This window comes from Limanda limanda, chromosome 15 (genome assembly GCF_963576545.1).
Source record: "Limanda limanda chromosome 15, fLimLim1.1, whole genome shotgun sequence".
NCBI lineage: Eukaryota > Metazoa > Chordata > Actinopteri > Pleuronectiformes > Pleuronectidae > Limanda > Limanda limanda.
This window is the reverse complement of record NC_083650.1, coordinates 14,578,078-14,602,046: the sequence shown is the minus strand read 5'-3', so window position 1 is coordinate 14,602,046 and position 23,969 is coordinate 14,578,078. Positions and strand designations below refer to the sequence as shown.

Sequence of the window (23,969 nt, the reverse complement as noted above, 5' to 3'; positions counted from 1 at the left end):
TAGCGCTGATGGCTGCATTAGCAACATGTCGTTTCACTTCCAGTCTAAATGGGTCATGTGCGTTTTAAAGGGAAATCACAGGGACTACCACTAGTCATAGTGCCACAGCCCATTTAATATTTGTTGACCTTGTTTATGTTAATGCAGCCCTTACCACACTCAGAGTCAGCAGTAAATAATTTATCAGTTGGATGACATCATGTTTAATGGCATTAGGTCAGGAAAACATAAAAGCAGAAGGAACTATGTCACAATAACAGTGGATTCTCTATACCGTGTCAATTTAAAATCATTATCGGACATTCCTATAACCACAAATGTACAGAATAGGTACAATATATGACATTAGGTTGACATTTTTAGGGTGAAGCATATCAGTAGTGAAATGTACAAATGTACAATTTTCTTGTTCTTTTCCCTTTAATTTGAATTCCTTACATTAATTTGTTAATGGTGTGATCCCAGGATTTATCTATGTGCCTGCAGTGGTGGCAGAAGTTGAAGATCTTATAATAGTATTATAGTAGTCCAATGCAATTACAATTCTTGCATTCAAACTGTTAATAATGTAAAAGTACGTACTTTAAGTTATTATTAAAACTATAAAGTATGAGAGTATTAATAACACATTATGCAAAACTGTCAACTGTATCATCAATTTATAAAAAATTGTTATTTTAATATTGCTATTAATTCATATGATAAATTGATAAATGAAGTGGAATATAATTATAATAATGATCATAATAATGATAATGATGTTGACTATTAAACTAATTATTATGATCATTATTATAATTATATTCCACTTCAGTTATCAATTTATCATCAGCAATATAATATTGTTATTATTATTATTAGTAGTAGTATTAGTATTATCATATATGATAGACAATACTAGATTATTATTCAAGTAGATAACAATAATATCTATCGATCTATCCTTTTTGAAACCTTCAAACGCTAGAGGGCGCCCTGTTTAGACCTGCCCACCGCTTCCTGTTTTGTGACCTCTGACACCTGTGCCTGTGTCAGCTCGGCTCCCTCTGTCAGGAGGAGGATTCTGCGGGTTGGAGAATGGAGTCACTCCTTCACATGAATGGCTTATTAAAGCTGTTTCAGTAGCTTCAGCAGCAGCTTCACCTCCTCTCTGTGAGGATTAACGGAGCCGGGCGCTTTCACGGCTGCTGTCAGGAAACACGGGGCTAGCTTAGCTGCATTTGTTTTGCTACATAGCCAGTTAGCTCTTGGCTAGTCGGTAAGCTAGCAGCCTGTCACCGCTAACTTAAAAAGAACACTGCTTTCAGTTGCTGTGCTCAGGAAACCGGCGTGAATCTCATGTCCAGCGAGGGCTTCTCTCCCCGGGAAACTCCGGGAACGAGTCACTGTCACAATGTGTCCGAGCTCAGTCTCACCGAGTAACGGGACAAGCCTCCGATAAGTAGCTCGTCATACTGAGGTAGCTCGGCAGACTTAGCTCCAGCTCAGCACCGTGCACACCTCCGGCAGAGGAGCACAGTGAGAGGACTGTCCGGGTTTGGGTTGGAACGAGCTAACGGGACCAGCATCAGCTAACCGAGGCTACCCAGGCTACCCAGCATCCGACGGGACACCGTGTCCGGGGACCATGGCGAACGTCACCGACCTGCAGACCAAATACAGCAAGCTGGCACAGGAGTACTCCAAGGTAAGACTCACAACTATCACTGCTCCTGTCATGGGGACCAGGACACAGGGTAGCCATGTGTTGTTAGCATTAGCCTCCCCTTTAACGAGGGAAGACAGTGACAGATAGATCAGTGCTGCGGACATTACTAATTCATAAATCACACCTGATTGTGTTCAGACAGTTTGAGTGTCGAGGTGTTGACTCACTTTCACGATCCTTGTGGTGACTTGTGTCATGGAGGCTGTAAACTAGTTGTGTTGTGTCACACTCCATTAAAGTCAAGTAGATGGAGAAAGAAAGAAAGAAAGAAAGACAATGACACTAGACGTGGTTCAGTAACACAAACTTCAGCCTTTAAGCCTTAGAACTTATTAAATGATGCCTGATTACTGTTTGTAAGGTGTAACTTGTAAGTCTGTATTCACACAGTGCTCAACAGATCAGTGTTTCCATCCATCCACTCAAACACATTCATACAGTGGATTTATGTGATGCACCTTCTTCATCACACACTGCCAGCACAGCTCTCAGGGCAGTTTGGGTTTAGTATCTTGCCCAAGGACACTTTGGCAGGATGGGGGAGACTGCTTGTCTGGGATCGAACTAGTTACCTTCTGGTTAATGGATGAACCACTCCCACCCCTGAGCCACAGCCGCGTATTGAGGCACATGAGTCTACGGTGTACTGATAAAGGCAATGTGAGGTCAGATTAGATTTATTGTGGTTATAACTGCTGTCATTTCTTGATGAGTAAAATTCAAACCCGCTGGCAAAAATTATGTCAGGATAAAAATGTCCTCCTCGCTGTGTTTACACAATAAATATTCGCATTATATGATTGCAGTTTGCTACTGAGGAAATTGATGTTGCAATACTTTTGATAATTGTTATTGCCCAGCTTGAATCACTAAACTGTTTTAATGTTGTAAATACCAGTCACTCTTGTCACATTTCAAGTTGACAGGGGAAAAAATCAAAGCCTGTAATTCCTCCAGTGAGCTGTGTGTGCCCTTTGTTTCTGTGTCAGCTGACAGCACAGGGAGTGTGTGCTGCTTCCTGTTCTGCTCGGATCTACATGTTTACCAACCACCTCCTTCCTGCACAGAAAGTGCTGACTGTGCAACTGTCCCACATGCTGCAACTGTGGTCAACAGCCACAGAGTAAAAAGCCTTGACTTTTACCTATTTTGGTGCAGAATAGGATTAAAAAACAGGGATAACACACAAGCATATGACTACGATTTTTTTCGGTGTAATGGAAACGTGAATACATATCACAAAGTGCCTTTCCATGTCAAGCCTGATCACTGATCATGATTTATATTGTATTTATGTCATATCTGAACAGTTTTGTTTGTCTTTTCACAGCTCCGTGCCCAGAATCAGGTGCTGAAGAAGGGAGTGGTAGATGAACAGGCCAACTCTGTCTCGCTAAAGGTACATTTACATATTCAAATAATATGAGTACGAGCAGAGCCATGGATCATTTCTGTAAACACCTACATAGTCATATTTGCTGAACAAATTCAGAGGGCCACCTAATTTGACTGTACTTGTTGCTATGGTGCTATTAGTTAGGTTACAATTACAAATGAAAACTGTACCTCCTCTGCCTTTTTTCAATCAAAGCACAAACTCCAATTTCTGCAGAACTTACTGTAAATCATTAGTAAAAAGAAGACATGCGGACATGTTATATGCAACATGTGTTGCTCACGAGACACTTTCTTATTCTGTCACCAGGACCAGCTGAAGCAGAGGGACCAGAGCCTGAGGAAACAGGAGCAGGAGATGGACAGTCTCAGCTTCAGGAACCAACAACTAGCCAAGAGGGTGGAGCTTCTACAAGAGGAGCTAACCACCAGTGAAGCCAAGGGCAAAAAGGGGAAGGTGATCATGAGGGGAAATATAAGCATGTAGAAAGTGTGGTAGAGAGTGTACAGGATGTACTGTGTCCTCTTTGTAATGGACATTCAAATTAATTTGATAGCTCAGACATTAGCTTTAAGAGTGATATTTGAAATTAACAAGCTCTGTAATGATAACTATCAAACGCTAATGTTTGTGGAGCTAAATTACCATAGTCAACCGTCCCTAATGTAGCTGTAATTTCTGCAGAGTAAAGGAGACTCTCCCTCACAGCATGGCCTGCAGACACAGAGTGTATTTGATGAGGACCTGCAGAAGAAGATAGAGGAAAATGAGCGACTTCATATCCAAGTAAGAAACCATGCTGTGTTAATAATTGTCCATCATTGTTCTGCACACACAGTGTTTGAAGTGAACGCACCGGGGATAGCAGTGCATGTGATGGCTCTGTGCTCTGCTGTACACTCATTAGTTTTATGAAGCAGATGAGCAGCATAGGAGGCAGGAGGCTGAGCTGAGCACACGACTCCAGGAGCTGGAGAAAGACTCTGATCAGCACCAGGCTGTTGTGGACGGACTCACCACTAAGTACATGGAAAATATCGAGCGGCTGCAGAGCGACAAGGCGCGTTTAGAGGTGAGGATCCACAGGACGAGGATGAAGTACGTGATATCCAGTTTGTTTTCTATGACATTCATTAAAATGTGTTTATTTTCCTTTTTTTTCATAGGTGAAAGCACAGACTCTGGAGAGGGAAGCAAAAGAGTGCAGAATGCGAACAGAAGAGTGGTATATCTACTTTTTACTATCACCAGAAGCTCTCAAATATGTTTTTTTTTACATCACATAAACAACGGTGTCATCTCTTTAAACCACAAACTCTACGTCTTCACACCACTTTTACAATTTTGCATCTGTCACGTGTTAGAAGCGTCATTCACTCGGACATTTTCGTTCTCTGATACAGCCCCTTTGGATTATTTCAAGAGCACAGTGTATGTCTGAAAACAGCTTATGATGCTTATGAACTACTTTAGCAATAAATGTAGAGTCACAGTATACTTAAACTACATGCAACGGGTGGAAACATAACACAATAAACACATTTGTATCGATGTTGATATAATCTTGGTATTGATAAGATACTAGCATCCCTTCATTTTTGAGAATTTGATTATTTACTTCCACACATTAGCTACACATAAATTACATGAACCTTGATCTTACATTTTTTCCAATTGTAGTTTTAACCCTCAGTGCTATTCGTTGAAAAGCGTCACCTATTTTGTTCTATTATTTATGTTCTGTGTCTCCAGTCAGCAGCAGTTGAGGCGGTGCCAGTCGGAGCTGAGCAAACAGGTGAAACAGAGCAGCAGTGTTATCCAGGAGAAAGTGCCCTTCAATGACACCAGTGAGTATCACTCGGGCAAAAACAACTTGCTACGGAGCAGAGATCTATTTGCGAACACTGATTTCTGTGTCACCGATACTTAACAACATTCTGCCCAGGAGTAAACTGTGTAATGCTACACCACACAATACTGCACAGGAGGAGGCAGGAGGCTAAACCATTTATATTGGTCAAGTCAATAAAGTTCAGTGCCGGGGCCGAGGATCTGCTCTGGTTTTAAACGCTTTTTGCTCTCGTCCTGCAGAATTTAGTGACTACAACAGCCTCAATGTTCCACCACACAATCGACGGCACCAGGTGAGTGAGAGAACAAACCAAAGATTAGTCATACAGAGCCTGTAATTGTATATTTATACAGCAACACAATTCATAAAGCTTTATGACTTAACATATTTGTGTGTTTTTCTGTGGATACAGCTTAAGTCCCGGGATGTGGCAGGTCAGGCTTTGAGCTTCATCCAGGACCTGGTCGCTGCTCTGTTGAACTTCCACTCGTACACCGAGCAGAGAGTTCACATCTATCCCCTGGACTCCTCCATTGAGCCCATCTCGCCTCTGAACCAGAAGGTGAGGCTACCACCCCACATGAGACAAAAAGACAACTTCTCTCTGGAATAAAGTTACGACTGGTTCTGCATGTGGAGTAGTATTCAATGACATTTTATTCTTCTCTTTACCCAGTTTTCTCAGTACCTTCATGAGAATGCAGCCTATGTGCGCCCCCTGGAGGACAGCTTCCTGCAGTTACACCAAAGCATCACAGAGGACACCGTCACAGTATTGGTGAGTGGTTTTTCGTCGGGAACATTTTGTTGCTTGTTTTATATTTAAACACTAACTGTGGTTATTGTTGTGACTTGAAGGAGACTGTGGTGAAGCTGAAGACCTTTGCTGATAATTTCTCCTCGTACACCCACTTCCTGCAAAAGATCCTTCCCTACCAGCTGAAAAGGTCAGCCCTGCGTGTGTGTGTTAGTGATAAAGAAATGCAGTGGTGGAGGCCGCTCTGACGACTCTCTACTCTTTTCCTTTCAGCCTTGAAGAAGAGAGTGCGGCGGCTCTTAGTACTGCTGCTCTCACTGCGAAAAACCATGAGCTGCAGAGCGACATGAAGAGAATTACATCTGTGTTTGATAAACTGAAGAACTACATTAACCTTTTGGCCTTACCCAGTATGTTATTTTCTCCGCTGTGTTTGCTTGAAAGCTCCATAACATAATATTTATCTTCAATTTCAAGTCAAAAATTTAAATGCAGAATTTGCTTATTTTTAAAGACGGAATGGCTTACTCTCTGCCCTGTGTCTCAGGTGTTCAGCAGGACGCCATGCCACAGAGCAGCACCTCAGCTGTCTTCACCCAGCTGGCCGGCTGCCTACACAGTCTCCACGATGCCATTAAAGGTGAGCGGTGCTGGGAGCCATTTTTCACCCACAGTCATTCACGACCAGCACAACATGCACACATCTTCTGTGATCACAACAATACACCACCTGCCCAGTGGTTGTGGACTAAATATCTAGAAGCTTTAGAGTAGCGTGAACATTGGCAGTGTGGTGACACTGCTGTGCTCTCCAGTCAGAAAGAGCCACATTTTGGAACAGACAACAATTTAATGTGTTTATTTAATTTGTCACTTTGTATGTAATATTGTGGCCAAATGTATCTACTGATTCCAAAAGTTGCAATGTAAAATTTGGTGCATTTTGGACACACAAAACGTTCAATATTAATACACTGTGAATAAACAGACGACTAATGCTCTGCAGCAGCAGTGGCTTGGACTCATCAATACAAGTGACGTTGTTGATCACGACAACAGCACATTCACAGTAGCAGCATTTACAACTGATTGTCGAATTTGGAGTTGTGTGTACTGAGTTGAGATTCACTGAACTTTGAATAAACAGGTGAACAACTCTTTGTGTAGCAGCAGTGGCTTCAGGGTTCTGTGGAATGAGCCTAGCTGCAGGTCTTTACTTGCTGCAGCTCAGTTATACTTTAAGGTCACTTTTACAGATTCAGAAAGAAAACGGCAACCATAATCCTCACAGGTCAAGTAACAGCCCATTCGAAACCAGCATGTAAGGCCACTTCTTAAGGCCGGTGCGCTAGCTTACACAAAACCTGCTGTTTTACACAATGGAAATATATCATATGGTGAAGTTCAATCAAGGAACAATATGCTCTGTTAATGCCTCTCCTGTTTCCTTCTTGTGTTTCCAGAGATGTCAAAGCACTATAACCAGAAGGCCGGCTTAGAGCAGGAGCTCCCCACCATCACACAGAAGCTCTGCACCACCTCAGAGTGTCTGCTGGGATCTCTGGGCTCGCTGACCAGCAGCACTGGCAAGGTACAGCCAACAGAGGGCAGGCAGCCGCCGGGTTTATGTTTCCTTTGCTGCACGTTCAGTCGATGTGTGTGTTCTTTGATTGCTGTAATTCATAAAGGCTTAATTGCAAATCGCAGTGAATTTTCCCTGCAACTGGATTACGTTGGTGAATTGCCACCGATGTGATAACACAGAATGGCGGGACTCAGGTGGGCAGCAGCGAGATGTTCAAAGATACCGTCCAAATCACAGTTTGTACAGCTGCTCCCCAGTCAGAGTAAAGGGATTAAATGATTTCTCTTTGCGAATCAAGTTAACTGTTGGCTGATGTGTGTGTGCTGATGGGAGGCACAGTTCGGTGGGTTGCAGAGCTGAATAACACGCTGGCACGGGATGTGTGGCGTGAGCTGCATTTTGTGAGTGATCCTCTCTGCAGGAAAAAGCTTAATAGCTCAGATGTTTATGACCACGGACACTCGGTGGTGGAATCACTTCTCTGCTGTAAACACACCGGTTAACGCTGAGCATCTGCACTGAGAACCACACTAATTAATTAGCGTTTTGTTCTCTTTTGTTTGAATAAAAAAAATATAATATTATCACTGTCTTGTTGCAGATCGCCACTTTCTTCAGCAACAACTTGGACTTCTTCACATCCTCAGGATACAGTCCGAGAACCAGCACACTATCCCTCAACCCATTGCAAGCAGAGAGTATGTTGGCCAACAAAAAGAAAGCAGCCGCTTATATTCAAGCGATCAAAAAGGTTTGTATGCGTCTAAATCTGTTGGGCATACCCAGGGCTGGGCTGGTGACAGTAAAAGCCTAAAAGAGTTCTGAATATTCTGCCCACTGATGTTACAAGGAAAGCTTCTGTGCTTCTTTAAAAACATTATTTTATGAAAATGTCCATCTGGTTTTATTTCACCACTATATTGTGGTGGTGAATAAATAATACATGTAAATAAATGACTGTTCTCCTGCAATGTATTGTTTCTTATTTCAGCCCAGGCCACAGACCGTTGCCTACAAAGAAGCCCTGACAAACCGTCGTGTACTCACCAGTTCCACTGAGAGCAGAGAGGGTCTCACTCAACAGGTAGGACCCTCAAACTTCTACTATATACTATTTCTGTTTAGAATTTATTCATTTTAAGCTTTTGCTTTTAAGTGTTGAAGGGGGTTACATCCGTCAAAGAGCGACAGCCAGGCAGTAAGTGTTTTGTGGCCAATATAACCTCGAATGAGTCAGTGTGCTAGTGGTGTAATAACGCAGAGATAAAGTCAAAATGGTTCCAAATGCAGTTATGTTTATTGTCGCTAAGTTTTACAATGAGGCACATGAAGATTCATGAACAAATGAAATGGAAAAAAAAAATGGAAATGGCAGAACTCCAACATCAACAGTTGTTGAGAAAACATTAAGATGTGGATCAGTCGGTCATAAAAGCACAGAAATGAACAGAAATCTGGGTCTTGCATTGACAAAACACAGTCATGTGATTTTTCAGATGCGGTGCAGAAAGTCGTTCATTAAAGAGCGGTTGTGAAGATTTGAGAAACTTGGACCCGAGGTTATTCATATTCTGTCCTCAGAGAGTTTAGTGTCCCTTTTCCGATCGATATTGCCCTTATTAAATTTCAGTACCAAGGTTACTATCACAACCACAAAGTCATGAAATTAATCTATAAAGTTTGAGCTTGTTGGGCTTCTGCTCTTTAAGCCTTCTGATCTGGGAACAATCAAGGGCTCGGGATCCCAATCACTTCCATCTTTTACATTGACACATAAATGTAGTTTTTCAAAGTCTATAGATCAGATTAAGTTGTAAAGCGTGTGTGTGGTTTGTTATATAGTTTTCCTCACTCCTTCCTAAACACCGTTGCCCTTTCACTCCTCCCAACCTCTGCTCAGTCCTCTTCCCACAAGCTCACTGTCTACTCCTTTCCTCTCACCACCGTCCTCCTGCAGGTGATGCAGAGCCAGGAGAAGATCGCCCGGCTGGAGCAGGAGAAGGAGCACTGGCTCCTGGAGGCCCAGCTGGGGAAGGTGCGGTTGGAAAAAGAAAACCAGCGCATTGCGGACCTGGAAGTGCAGCTCACGGCGGCTCTAGGGGGAAGTCCAAACTCTCTGACAGCTGCAGCCAGCACGCTGGCGCCGAGCCACGAGGAAGCGGAGATGGAGCAGAAAGCGTCGGGGAAAGAGGCTACGCTGTGCACCAGCCTGGTACAGTCACTCCGCTTTGCCTGTTGTTCACTTCTTCACTTGCATAGGAACATTTTCACTGTGTCACTGGCTTCTGATTTGCTTCAACAAAGGGAGTATTAACATTCTTTTCTTCTGGCTCCCCCGCCTTACAAGTTTTTGCTTCAGTACAGAAGAATACTGTTGTTTATTCAAGTCGATGCAGAGTTCACAAACCAGAGCTGTTTGTCTCAATCGTCTTTTTACTACTAGTGGATTATTTTAGTTTGGGATCAGGGCTTTCAACAATGCTCATACGTCATAATAACATTTAAATATAAGATACAAGTCATAATCAAACGTTAAAGGCAGTTTTAGTGGGTTTTATGCCAGTGTTTTAAAGATGGCAAAGATTCTGTTGCCCCAGGTCAGATGTTTGGTCCTGAGTTGAGGTGGGAGGAGGTTGACCTCAGAGGAGCGAAGGGCTACAGGACATGAACTCCAGAAAATGACCGCCCAATTGGGTCTAGACTGTCTCCGGATTTTGCCTTTCACATGAACAATCCAGCAAGAGATTCTACAGTCCAACGTGTTTATGACAACACAGAAATCTCAGGTGAGGGGTGGTGCAGCAGGCCGAGGCAGGATGTAACATAATAATTCCGTGGCAGATATCACATGTTTTTGTTGACATCAACACTCTTGACTCCTTTCTTCAGTTTCTTCAACATGTATGACACTGCTTCTTTCATCCTGAGATATTTCTATTGTTTTCAGGGTTTTTAATGTGTCGCGTGTTAGAAAAATTCTCCACACCCGCTCGTGGTTGAAAGGTCGGGACGATCTCCTGCTGTGTTCTCACATGAGCTCATTCGGACACTCTCCAGATGCTTTTCCCAGGGGGACTGGCAGGAGAAACCCTGAAGAATGTCGGGAGCATCTCACTCTGAGATTTGCATTCTAGCATACAGCCCCTTCCGAGAATGTCAGGAGATTATCCGGAGTTCAGTGTATGTGTGAAAGCAGCGACAGTGAGCTAGAAGGGAGGGTGGTATTTGTGAGTGAGCAGAAGGACTTTGGATTGGATCCACTGTGGGAAAGGGCGCCAGTTACGTTCCTGAAGGACGGCTGTGGGTGGTTTGCCCCAGCAGTTTTAGAGACCTGTCTGTGAACCTCTGATCTATGATTTGCTCTCTGACACTCTGATTTATGATGTCGTTTCCAGGTCGGCATGCTGTGCACCACATCTACAGTTGAACATGTGAGTTGTTGTACACTCACCCAATAAACAGACTCCCCAAAATATACGAGTTTGGTTTTCGGGAAGCATCTAATCTCGGTGGATGTTGTGTCTGTGTTTGCAGGCGGGAGACGAGGAGTCCAGGGAGCAGCTGATAAAGACTCACTACATGGTCCGAGTGGGAGAGCTCACCACCCAGCTGCAGATCTCCGACAGCAAAGCCGTGCACTTCCACTCTGAGGTGAAGCTCTTACTCCAGCGCTTTTATTAGCTGCATCCTAAAGCAAAGACCTCTTGATCGCACACAGCCTTTCTGACCTCACATGTAGTCCTGAGAGTGGTATGGAAACTTATAACCTCCTCTAAACATTTAGTACAGAACACTCTTCTCCCTCATGTGTTCTTTTCTATAAATACAACTATACAACTATTTTATGTCTGCCTCTGTAATGGAGAAGCAGAAACAGAAGTTAACCGTGTTCTTCTTTTATTCGCCCATAATTACCAAGTTACACATTTTTTTTTTACTGAGAAGCTGAGGCCTAATATTTTTAGTATTGCGCGGAATCTTGATCTGAATTTAGATACTTGTCTAAGTGACTTCCTGTGGCATTGTGACTAACTGGCATGTCCGTCATCCTCATTTTGTATCGTAGCAACAGGAAAGCGCCTGATCTTGAGTCTGTGTCTCAGGTATTAAACTGTCACTTTTTTCCCAGTGTGCATTCTTGACGCTGTCCTAAAATAGATGTAATTCCCACTGAATTATTTGTTGCAGCTTTTTCTCTAAACTGTGCGAGCAACGCATCAGGGGGAAGCAGATGTTTACTTTGCTTTTGTTCTTCCTAGTGTCGCGCCTTGGCCAGGAGATTAACCATAGCCGAGAAATCGCGTGAGACACTGAGCGAGGAGGTCAAGGTGGCAAATCAGAACATCACACGCTTGCAGGTAAGATGGAGTCACTTTGCCAAAGAGCTTCCAGTCTAAGTATAGACATCCGCCTCCCTCCTCCCTCGTATTGTAACTGTGTCTCCTGTCATCCAGGATGAGCTGACTACGACTAAGAGGAGCTACGAGGACCAGCTCAGCATGATGAGCGACCACCTGTGCAGCATGAACGAGACTTTGAGCAAGCAGAGGGAGGAAATCGACACGCTCAAACTGGGCAGCAAGGTCGGCACAGACATATTCCTGTTATTTCTGCTTTCATTCCCCTTTTTTAATCAAGTTCCTTCTCTCAGGTTGGTGTTGAGCGGCCCCTTACTATCACTCTGTGTACATTTATCTTAACGGTCCATAACTAAAGAGCAGTGATAAAACCAAACATCTTCAAAGAGTGTGAAGGATAGTTACAGCAAAATGTGACGTTGTAAAGTTCCTGTCAGTTGAGAGGTGACCCGGGGAGGTCAGCTGTGGTGTGTGGTGGTTGCTCGCGGGTCTAATGGGATAAGCACCTGCACGAACCATCTGAAAAAGTCATTATGTTCAAGCTGCCGAAACGGAGAGGCCTTTTAAAGCGAGCGTGTTCCTGCATGTTCCACACACACAGCTGCATGTTGGGAAGTTACAGGACTGAACACGTTTTGGTGACGATTTCCTCTTGAAGCCCAGAAACCAGACTCAGCATGTCTTTCGATTTTGGGGAAAAATGCGACCAACCCAGCTTACTGCACTTGAACGCAGCACAGTGCTTTTAATCCTAACCCTGGATGTGTGAACTGAGTCGTATGTTTTTTTGTTTGTGTTTCCTTTAGGGAAATGCCAAAAAAAACAAAGGTCGCTAGAGCTACCCTCGGAACTCTGGCTCCATTTGATGTCACAAAGGTTACCTTGAGTGATGAGCTGGACTGTGGAGCCTCCCAGCAGCGTCCTGGTACCAACACAACCACTGTCTCCAAACCACAGGACGGACACATGAGCCTCAGATTCCTCTGCTGTCGGACAGTGGCAGTACAAGTGAGCTGCATGGAGGCTGCAACCCGTTTGACTGAAGAAGCTTCTGTTTTCCCCCTTTTTCCTTGACACAGCACCAGTTATAACAAACACATGATTCGCTGAAAAATATCTGACGTTTTCTGAAACTGCACCGGAAGCTGCTACTTGACCTTTTGGACCACGCAGAGTGGGAGAGAAACTGCTTTTCCTCCACAAGGACAGAGGAAGATAAACAGCTGACAACAGTAGAAGTTGTTCGCTGAAGTCAAGACTTGAAGACCAAACCCTGTCGATCAGTGTGTGGACATTTCCTGCTTCGTGTACATGTGAGAGAAAATGAAACTGCTTATCTGTGAGAGCAGTTGAACAGAGCAAATGTTGGTGTTGCTGTATGTGTGTTGTGTCATTTTGTGACTGTGGCACCAGGCTTTACAACATGTTTGTACTGTTTCACGCTTACATTTTTTTTTAAATCAAATTTGAGACTATAGATTAAAAGCTTTGGTTCCAATGTCTACAGACAGCAAAATACCCCGATAACACAAACCTACATCATGAGCGTTGATAAAGAAGGGCTTTAAAACCTGAATGAACAAATGACAACAAAGACACACTTGAATGAATTCTACATTTTGGAAACATTTCCATCCTCTCGAGGAGGTGAACAGAAAAAAAGAAGTCTGCCCTGAAGCTCTGATTAATGGTTTCTACCGAGACAGAGAGGGTGAGATGGGCAGGTCGGAGCTCGTAAAGCGGTGTCAGTCTGTCTCTGTCTCTGTGAAGTCACTCTGTAACAAGTCGATTTTATCACCAAAGTAAGTGTGGATGTGCACCGGTGAGGCCACGGTCTCTACATTCATGTTGTAATATGAAAAAAGGGTTTATATGAATATACACTCATTTCAAATCATGATATAATTGTACTGTATAATTTTTGCAAAAAATATATAAAAGGCATTTATTCAGAGGTTACAAATCTTTATTTTACACAAAATTGGGAAAACGAAATCTGCATTAATTTATCTCAACAAGCCTGATTCCTGGGTGTGTCGTGCAGGAGTCAACCCAGTGCTGCTTGGGCAACCGGAATTATGAGTCATGGCAAAGTGCAGTGAACATTTGCAGTAAAAGAGAACGTCTCCGGCTTGTAGTGACAGGAGACAGCTGAAAGAAAAAAGAAAAGCCCAGCAGTGATGATGACTATTCAAACCTTCTCGACCTGCCAGCAAACCTCTTTATCACAGAGATTTACCAACACAGCCCCGAACTGATAAAAGAATACTTGATTCTCACAGTGTAACCCATTGAAAAGCACATTTAAACATGTGTCACATAATAAAGAGTTTGCTCAACACTAAAATGAGTCTTGTTTTCAGATTTATCTGCTCAGCAATGAAGCTGACCTAACTGTACATGCAGCATTTTGGGGAGTTGGGGGAGACTGGAATTTTGAATTGCCTATAATTTTAAAAAACACCCTGTAACACACCCTCACCACTGGGAATTGAGGCAGCACCATTAAACAGGACACATGAGAAGTGGAGGATTACTGTTTGATGCCGTCACTTTGTTTTGGAAGGGAGAACGTGTCATTTTAGTCGAATTTATGATGCTTTCATGTACTGTTGGTTTTCAGCTGGAGAGGCCGAAGCACTAAAAAGTAGTAATAACTACCACTTGTTTGCACACTGAAGAGATACAGGTAGACAAACTGGAAAAACATAACAAAACTATTTGTTTTCTTTATTTTAAATCCAAGAAGCACATTTGGCTGCATAATTACGGCCAAGCACTGACAGGCAATGACAGTGTAACGATTATTATTATTATTTAACAGGCAAATTAATTGGCTTTTTGAGGGCTTTAACATGCTCAAAGAAAATAAGAAAGTGGTGAAAATTTACTTTTCATTTATTTACTGTTAAATAATATTTTTAATTCAATGTTTCATTTTTTTTTTATTTACCTCCTGCGCAGAAGCGAACTGCGCACATCCTGCGCAGAAGCAGATTGCGCACTTCCACTTAATTTAATTTAATTTAATGAAATTAATTTTTTCATTTCATTTTTCATATTTTTTATTTAATTGTTTGTGTTTTTAAATTGACATAGTGTAAGATATTGTGCAATTAATATGTGATTGAAATTCACCAAGTGGGAACATTAAATCAATGCACGTGTGATTTGTAACATTTAATTCCCAACAATGCTGACACAGCCAACGGGTTTTAATGACCTGTAGTCACTAAGCCTAAAGGTTTGTGTTTGTTGTGTGTTGGCTCCAGTTGTTGTCAATGTGCGCGCCCAATGTCCGGATGGAGAGATTTCCTACAGTCCTGAAGGCAGCAGCAGCAGCAGCAGCAGGAGCAGCAGTGTGTTCATTCCTGCAGTGTCCCGTGTGTGTGAGTCCGTGTGTGTGATTTCGTGTGTGTCCGTGTGAGTGTGTGTGTGTTTAGTCGGGAGGGGAATCGCTGTTAGAACTCGCAGGATTTACTCTCTGCCATTTTGGAGCAAACCGGCGGACACCAGGAGCAGAGCCGAGGAGTCATGACCTGGACCAGGGAACTTCGTCTGTGACTCCGGGTGAGTTTCTCTTCTTCGTGTCTTTTTAAATGAACTCCATGTTAGAAACTCCTTGTTTAGGACAAAGTGGACGTGGACTCGGTTTGTTGTCAGTCGTCAGCTCGGTGTCTGACCCATGTTTGTGTGTCTCCCAGTAAAATAAAAGTCCTACCGGAGTCTTTAAAAACAAGTTAGCATCAAACCAGCGGCGCTGAGCGGAGCTGCCCGGCGGGGAACCCGGGCCTCGGTGCCCGGGGACAGGGACCCGAGGCCCGGCTGTGAGGAGGGTGACAGCACGCTGCTTGTGTTGGCTTTCTCCAGGCTGCTGTGGGGGGGGGGGGGGGAAACAAATGTTGTTGTTTACCCGGCGACTGGCGTGTGAGTCCGACATTTGTGGCCCCGCTCCGTGGGTGTGGAGCAACAACCAGAAGGATTTATCCACACATGACCCACTCTCTTCAATGATAGTTTATTGTGGGTGAAAACTTCAATGTGCAGCTTTTCTAATGGAGATTGGCATGAAACCACTCATTCATGGACCAGTTCTGAAGCTGACACCAGTCACTGGAAGGGAAACTGTTTGTTCCACAGGGTTGTGTTTACTTTTGGCTGAAATGTAGTGTGACAGTGGCGAGGGTGGAGAACAGCAGACTGTCATAAAGTTTGCTAACATGAGCTAACGTTTAGCCATGTTCACTGCTGGCTCATGCTGCTACCAGCCAGGATACAGCAGAAGAAACCCAGTGTTTGAAAGGTGTGTTTGATTGTTTATGAAGTTTTTGTGTAGCTTGACTACAAGGCTACAGTCTCGTTGTGAGATTGCTCTGAAACACACATATATTCAAGTTGTGTTTTCCATGAGTCAGTGACTTTATGCCTGAATGACTGAGGTCAACATTAGATCCAGACCGATACTGGGGAGAAACTTTAGACCTTATCAAACCCTCACGACAAGATGTGTGTTTAACCATAAACTTGATGATGAATAACTACAAATACAGTTCAAAGTTTAAGAGATCTTTATTTACTCTGTGCAAATTAATCTTTGTGTAAAGTTAGCCTAGAGTGTAGATGCTTAATCGGTAACATATTAAACCTAAAAGAAAGACTTGGAGTGGGAAAACACAATAAAAAAACAAATAAATATTGTAAAAATATGTTTATCTTAAATACAGCAAAAGTAAACGTTACTGAAATGAAGTGGCAAATCCATTAAAAGAAAATACAAAATCAACCATATATTTAGAATTTCTTATAAATTAGTGATCTTGTTATGTATGTGAAATGTAAACAGATGCTAGAATTGTTTTGTATCCTGTAAAAATGTTCATACGTATTTAAAGTCGATACCAATAAGTCGGCGAAAGGCTCAAACCGTTCAATTTTATCGGGCAACAGATTTATCTGTCGGCAAATAACTTCTGTTTGATAACAACTCGCTGAGCAAACAGTGGATAAGTGTGTTAAACGCTTGCCTGAAAGATTTACACAAACAAACATCTATCTTTCATTCATTCCAGCTCGTGTGTTTTTGTTCCAGTCTCGATTTTCTGAAGTGGAACAAATCTCTACAGCGAATGCAGGGAGTCCTGTAATGAAACAATATTGATTATCTTACATAATATCGATCCATTTAGAGTGTTCTCCGTGTGAAGGAGACCAAACAAAACCAGCAGCTGCACCCAGTTCTCTGTTGTGTTTAAAGGGAGGCCACCGCTCTCTTTGCAGCCTGGAAGTGTGTCCTCTCATTTTCAACTCTGCACTTTACATGACATGGTCATTGTGGTCGTAACAGTAGAACTCTCCTGTCAAATTAAACAGGAGGACGTCTTATTTTGTTTGTTTCTTCTAAGAGGACTGTTGAAATAATCTAGTGCTAGTGTGAAGTAAATACCCGGAGGATCCAACAGGAACTGATCTTGTTTCATCAGGAAGCATCTGTTGGCTAAGTTTAAGTTCAAATGTCCGTGTGTGTGTGTCTGTGCGTGTGCTAGTGTGTGAGTGAGCAGCAGATTTATCCTTGAACCTCAACAGTTTCCTGCAAAGTCATCAAAAACAAAGTGATCCAGTATTAATTGAGTTCATACTACATAGTTTTGTTCCTGATTCAGACAGTTTCATTTCATGATTGTTGTTCCTTTTTGTGGATTTCACTGTCTCTGAGTTTGAAATAAGTTCTCACGATATCACAGATGATTCCACGGAGCAGTTTTTAAGAGCTCGCTGATTCTGCTCTCCTACAGACGACAACTGTGCCTCTTTGGCAACGTATGATGACTCAGTTTGACCCAGTGATTGTTATAATTAAATTACTTCAGACTTTAAGCTGTTGTCCGTGAGGTGTGCGGGTGATTTTGCCTATGCCAGGTATAGCCAGTGCAGTAATTAGTCTAAGTATAGTAATAATCAGTCAGTGAAGAGGAACCTGAGATACTCGTGGGATTAGTCTACTGTTTGTTTTTAATTACTGTGCTGCAATTTGACCTGGAACAAACCTGCACAGTGTTTGGGAGAGAACCTTGAATTCTTGTGTGAATTCTTCATATTTTAGGTTATATAGTAATTCCTCATGTTTATACAGTTCCTTTTGAGGGTTAGTTCAAAATGAATGTCTATTCTAATCCCCTATTTCAGTCTTTGTCACTGTTTAGTTTAGTTTGACGGTGATAAATAACCAGACGCAGCAGAATAGATGACCCCTAACTCTGGTGCATTTATATAAATTTATAAAAAGTGACATTAAGATGATATTTGTTGTCAGTTCACACGGATATAGCGGGCTGGTATTTCCTGTGTGCGACGCTGCTGGTCCCAGAGGAATGCGCGGAATGTATTCTTTTGTCCTCTGTAGATTTAGCAGCTTCTCATTTCTGCACTGGCAGAGAGGAAGCAGTCTGAGAGTCTGTTCAGTAACCCCCCCGCGAAGAGCTCCCACTTCTCTGTGCCCGTCGCTTTGAACCAAATCCGAGGGATTCTTTGAGTCGGGAGAGGAGGGATGAACTTGTGGAAACGTCTGCGCGCCGCCACAAACATCCTCTCATTACAAAGATGTTCTCCGGCGTTTGAAGACCTGTCAATCCACCACCCTGAACCAGAGCCCCCACTTCCCTGTTTATTTATAGCTTAGAGGAACTTGCCACTGGATTTGTCCGTCATGCAATCACAGGGCTGTGATCTCGGAGGGAGGAGGGAGGCTGTAATTGAGGCTGCCTGCTTTCAATTATTTTTCATTTTTTCATGGGGACATGAGGCTTTCGCGTCTTGAAAGTGGCGTCTCTGAAGCTTCAGAGGCAGATGTTAGTGAGAGGACATCAAACGACAGATTGCGATCGAGTAGCACGACAATTATCTGTGGGATCAGCCTGACTACCACCAGTCTCCAGTAATATTCCCACACTTTTTCATCAGTGAATACCTGTATTGAAATATGTTCGGCAGATCTAATATCACACCGGCTAAAACCCATTCATTTTCCAGAGGCGCCTTACAAGTTTAACAGCTCTGAACCCTTTGTGAAGCTTGGCGCTGCACCAGCTGTTGTGCCACATTATACCTGCGTCTCACAGCCGACTTCATGCTGATAAATGAGGCGGGATCTTTTCCACCATGGCTAACATCTCTCACTTGCATTTCAGAGCAGGCCTTTTGATGAAATGGCTTCTCTCACCTGCATTTTAGAGCAGGCTTGCAATGAAATATTTAGATTATGCTCATTTCAAAGCACAGTATATATAAAATACAACATTTTACCTCATCAATTTGCAGTATACAACTTTTGAACTCTCAAAATGTAGGAGCTTATTACTTGCCCCCAGCAAAAGAGGCAGAGAGTTTAATCGAAATGCATCGGCCAATGGCTTCTTAATGGATCTGCGTTCATATGCAGATTCATTAATAATAGAGATTAACCAAAATGTCGGCTGGACCTAAACCACCTCAGTATCACTGTTTGTGTGGATAGACGTTTGACTGTTGGGATTTAATTAAAAAATAACTAATTGAACTGTAAACAGTGTACAGAGAATAGAAGAGGGACCCTTGGCCTGTAATTCTGCTCTCTTTGCCAAAAGTCCCAAAATACTGGCCGTTGCCCCGAGAGTCTAATTCGTCATTTGAAGATAGCCAGTGGGCTCTGAGATTGTAAACACAATTACAGTGGGAACATGGCAATGCTCTATTTGCCTCACCCATTTCAATTCAATTCAACTTAATTTGTAATGTGCCTAATAACAACATATATTATCGTGAGACTCAACATGGTAGGGTAGAGACCTCACAGTGTTATAGAGAATTATAATATTAAGAAAAATACCCCTGGTTTAACCTCACAGATCAAATTAGTGTTAAATAAACAAGCTTGTGTAAATTACTGCCTGTTTTACATCACTGCTGCAAAATCAGGAAAAACAAGAAAGTGATAATTAAAAAATCCCAGAAGCCCTCTATCTCCGCAGGCTCATTTCTTACTTTATAGCTAAAAGATGACACTGTTCAAACTGTAGTGATCGAGAACTCGCCAGACAGCTCAGTTTATAAATGTGTGCATGAGAGATTCTCCAGAAACCTAAGAAAAAATGTAGAAAATGGAAGTGTCTGTGGTGTGACAGGGAAAGATCCCCTGCTGTGTCTCTGAACTGCAGAGTGCCGGCTTCAGCTTCCACTCAATTCCACATCAATTGAACTTTGGTTAATTGTGCTGTTAACAGATATGAACTTGTTCCAGGGCTTCAAGGTCAGTCTCTCATTAAGTTTTCATGGAGTACATTAAGGAAATATGTTTTATTTATACCCCCAAGAGCTCTCTTTTCTACCGAAAGCATAAGCTGACTTGTTCATACTTTCAAGTTGAGAACTGATCGGTTTTAAATGCTACATTTGGAATATCTTCAGTTATTTCCTTGTTTTCTAACTCTTCTAATGTGTTCTCTTACAGAAGGGAAGGTCCTGAAGTGGGGGACAATTAATCCAGCAAAGGAGGACGTTTTTATTTTTTTTGGACCGGAAACCAGTCATCTACAGCCATGTGTTCGACCAATCATTCAAACTGGGTCACGTTTGAAGATGACAACACACCCCTCTCCTCACCTCAGAAGCCCTCGCAGGCACCAGGCCTTATCAAAGCCTCTGTTCCGCGTCCCAATGGCCTCAAATTAGTGCTTCCTCCAATCAGAGACACTTCCTGGAGCTTCAATCCTTCCCTGGAATCTCCTCAAAGCCACTCGAGTCTTAGTGGAAGTTCCTCCGTACCATGTACCACACCCTTTAGCACTCCTGTAGGTGGGGCACCTAGAAGTGTGTCCCTGCTTCCCTCCAGCACATGGCAAAAGAACGACTTCCTCCGGCTTTTGTCAAGCGTTTCGACCACCTCTGCCCCTTCTCCTGCACCAGAGGCCTTAACTCAAACCTCAGATGGACCAAGACCATTTCCTTCTTTCCAGGGGAACTCAGGACACTATAACCCTTTCTGGGATGGATCTAGACACAGTGCAGATGTGGACAGTTCCTCCTCTGACTCAGAATGTGACAACAGCCTACCACGTTTCTTTATTCGGACCAAAGACGGCCACGAGCCTCCACGTGACCAGCTCCAGAGCTCCTTCTCCTATGTTTGCCACAAACTAGAAGGCTTACGAGTACAAACGGACAATGAAACAGAGACTGAAAAAGATGGGGAGAGGCGTCTAAGTTGCAGAACTGAGGTGTTAAGCGAGGACTCATCTCAGTTTGTTCCTCGGGGTCTGTATCGCACACAGAAGAGGGACGGCTGGTCTGTCATGCTCAGGATCCCTGAAAAAAAGAACCGTATGTCCTCTCGACAATGGGGGCCGATCTACCTCCGCTTGTTGCAGGGTGGTGTGCTGCAAATGTACTATGAGAAAGGGCTGGAGAAGCCATACAAGGAGTTCCAGCTTCTCCCACAGTTTAGGCTCTCGGACCTTAAACATGAAAGCTACGGCGAGCCCCGCAAAGTCCTCACGGTCAAGGTGGAGCATTTCTCCTACATAGAAAAGAAACGCTATCACCCGAAGTTGGAGGTTAGTCATGAGGCGGAGGTGGAGCAGCTGCTCAAGTTCGGCTCCACAGTGCATGAGGACATGGAGGACCTGGTGATCACCATGGAAGAGGAAATCTTCAGACTGTGTGTACACCATCAGCAGAGGCGGCACTACGAGGAGCAGGAGCTGTCGTTGCAGATCACTGATCATATCTGGGTTCAACTGGATAAGTCGGGAGGAGTCATAGAGCGGACTGGATTCACCCAGATTCACTGCCTTGCTTTCCTGAACGGACTAGGTGATTGTTTTCTTGCCCTTAACGATCTCGGGCTGCTGCGCTCCAACTCCAGCTACGGGTCGGACGAGGGCAGCGAACTCTGGATGGAGATCGCCGACTGTCAATTCCACAAATGTGTGAATGAGTCAGAGTTTGTGAGGTCCCGACTGATAAAGTTCTCGCCTCCTGACGCGTGCCGAGTTGAGCTGATGCGGTACAAGACGACGACCCTGGGTTGCACAGATATTCCTTTCTCAATCAAAGCTGTGGTCACAGTTCAAGGTGCCTATGTGGAGCTCCAGGCCTTCCTCAACATGTCGGCAAGCTTTCTTTCGTCTGTAGGGGGGTCTGAACGGTACCCACTGTGTGAGAATGTAGTGATCCGCGTGCCGGTGCCAGGCGACTGGGTCAAGGTGACACAGACGGTGGCCTTGCTGCGACAGAGGTCACTGAAAGCCCGTATGAACAGAAACGCCTGCTTGGGCGCTGTCGGCAGCGCAGACTCGCAACCTGTCATGCAGGTGTCCATCGGCACTGTCAAGTATGATAATGTATATTCAGCCATCGTGTGGAGGATCGAGAGGCTGCCAGCGAAAAATATGGGTAACGCATTTCTGAGAGATCAATTTTAGCCTCCCTGCACCACAGCCCAACAAATCAGTTTCTCATTAGCTACTTGTGCATATTCACAGTATGTTTGCCTCTTAGTGGTGTAACACTCTAACTACAACTGACCTTTGTTTTCTTTTTTTTGCAGCAGTGGATCATCCCCATTCCTTCTCCTGCAAGCTAGAGCTGGGATCTGATCAGGAGATCCCAAATGACTGGTACCCTTTCGTCACGATGGAATGTGAAATAATGGGAGCAGTCGTGTCACAGACCAGGGTGAAGTCTCTGGGCACGGCGAACGACATCCAGCCGCAGAAACATCTGACCAGCTGGACACGCTATCACTGTCAGGTAAGCTGTTTAAACGGAAGGAAAATGATGTCTTGTTTCAATGCACGTGCCAATTTTAATGTGCGACTTACTTAATGTTGTGTTTTTAAGGTGGAAGTGGAGAAGAAATGGATTGAAACCGAGTCAGAGAGGCAGTCTGGCTGTATGACTCAGTGACGATTAGAGAAGCTCTGAAGACGACGTTATCCTTTCGGTCTACGACATTTCCCAAAATAGTTTTGAACGTCAAAAGGGATAACAACAAAAAAAAACCAAGAACAACAGGGTGATGAGGGACTTTCTGCTTATATCCGGTGTCGCATTCATCTAATTACACATAGCCTGGTAATCAATTTTGTATCCTTTTCATTGAGACTGAATTAGTCCTCTAGACCTAATCAAAACTTTAACATTGTCATTTTACCTAGCACTTTACATGTAATAGATTAATTAATTGTAAGATTACAGTTTATATGAGTACTGTATATAAGCTTGCATTTGCATCGTCTGCACTGCTCTCCCGAATGATTGGCAACAAAGGTTTGCCAAACAGACTGAATGAGATAAAAGGCATCAGTAATGAGAAATATTCACTGTGTGTTTAGAAAAACTAAATGCCAGCAGAGGTTTAGGGTGTGACCCTTGTTGTTGCCTTGCATGGTTGAAACATGACCTTGTTACAAACCAGTTCATTTAGGTACGACTACTCTATGTTTCTACTAAATATATTTTTTTCAGAAGACACGTTTACATGGAAACCAATATTCAAACATTAACCCAATTAAGGCAATAGTCTGAATATGACTCTGCCGTATAAACACATTTTGGGATTACCTTTACCTGAATAAATACTCGGGATATGTGAAGCATTCTGAACTTAGTCGCATAATAAAGACAACAAGCAGTAGAACGTAATGTAAATGACAATATTTATAAAGTATTCTATTAGCATCATAAACAAAATCATTGTAATGTCCTATTCAGAATAAAGCCAAGTCAAAATATTGCTCTCCATGTAAACAGCAGTAGCATTATAGTTTTTGATTATGTGCCTTAAGAGTCATTAACTTGAGACAAACACACAAGTAAATAATAATTTTGCCTAATTGCAAGTTCATTGGATACAAAATAATTAAATATTTTGAAGGGTAACTATTTAGCTTTTGCCAAATACACACAAAGTGCACTTACAAAGGGAAACAGTTATCCAGACACTAACAAGACTGATTAACCTGCAGTATGTCCCACCTTTTGAGTGTTTTTAGTAAAAGTGATAATTTTTCTTCACATGAATACAACTCATTACTTTTTGTTGCTTACCTCGAGCTGACCGTTGACTTTATACCAAGGTTGTATCTCTGGAGAACTGTTATTTAAACAAATCAAATCTTTATTATGTGATCTTTCTGCCTCTGGGTTGTGAATAGGTTGAATGGAAAAGAGTGGTGAAACTTCGTGGTGAACAACAAGGCATTCAATGATGAACTTGTATGTATGAGGTACCTGGCTTAAGCTGGATATTATGTACATCAAGATTAAAAATTGAAATAAA

General features: G+C 43.0%; 2 protein-coding genes across 3 annotated transcripts; both read left to right on the top strand.

Moving 5' to 3' along the window:
• The first annotated feature begins 1,051 nt into the window (after positions 1 to 1,051).
• ppp1r21 (protein phosphatase 1, regulatory subunit 21) lies at positions 1,052 to 14,003 on the top strand. Of its 2 annotated transcripts, none has more exons than XM_061086994.1 (22): positions 1,052 to 1,687; positions 3,039 to 3,107; positions 3,414 to 3,560; positions 3,813 to 3,890; positions 4,012 to 4,176; positions 4,271 to 4,329; positions 4,857 to 4,951; positions 5,196 to 5,248; positions 5,369 to 5,518; positions 5,633 to 5,734; positions 5,815 to 5,903; positions 5,987 to 6,123; positions 6,261 to 6,353; positions 7,177 to 7,304; positions 7,900 to 8,049; positions 8,290 to 8,382; positions 9,256 to 9,510; positions 10,694 to 10,729; positions 10,833 to 10,949; positions 11,558 to 11,656; positions 11,753 to 11,881; positions 12,463 to 14,003. In XM_061086994.1, the coding sequence occupies exons 1-22, from the start codon at positions 1,628 to 1,630 to the stop codon at positions 12,490 to 12,492; spliced, it is 2,334 nt and encodes a 777-aa protein (XP_060942977.1). In that variant the 5' UTR covers positions 1,052 to 1,627; the 3' UTR covers positions 12,493 to 14,003. The 2 variants fall into 2 exon arrangements, with proteins under 2 accessions (XP_060942977.1, XP_060942976.1); XM_061086993.1 differs by having other exon boundaries at positions 3,789 to 3,890.
• Positions 14,004 to 15,065: 1,062 nt separating this feature from the next.
• Positions 15,066 to 23,969, top strand: LOC133020406 (stonin-1). The gene is made up of 4 exons (XM_061086943.1): positions 15,066 to 15,226; positions 20,139 to 22,081; positions 22,236 to 22,438; positions 22,529 to 23,969. Exons 2-4 carry the CDS (start codon positions 20,227 to 20,229, stop codon positions 22,592 to 22,594), a joined length of 2,124 nt encoding a protein of 707 aa, XP_060942926.1. The 5' UTR covers positions 15,066 to 15,226; positions 20,139 to 20,226; the 3' UTR covers positions 22,595 to 23,969.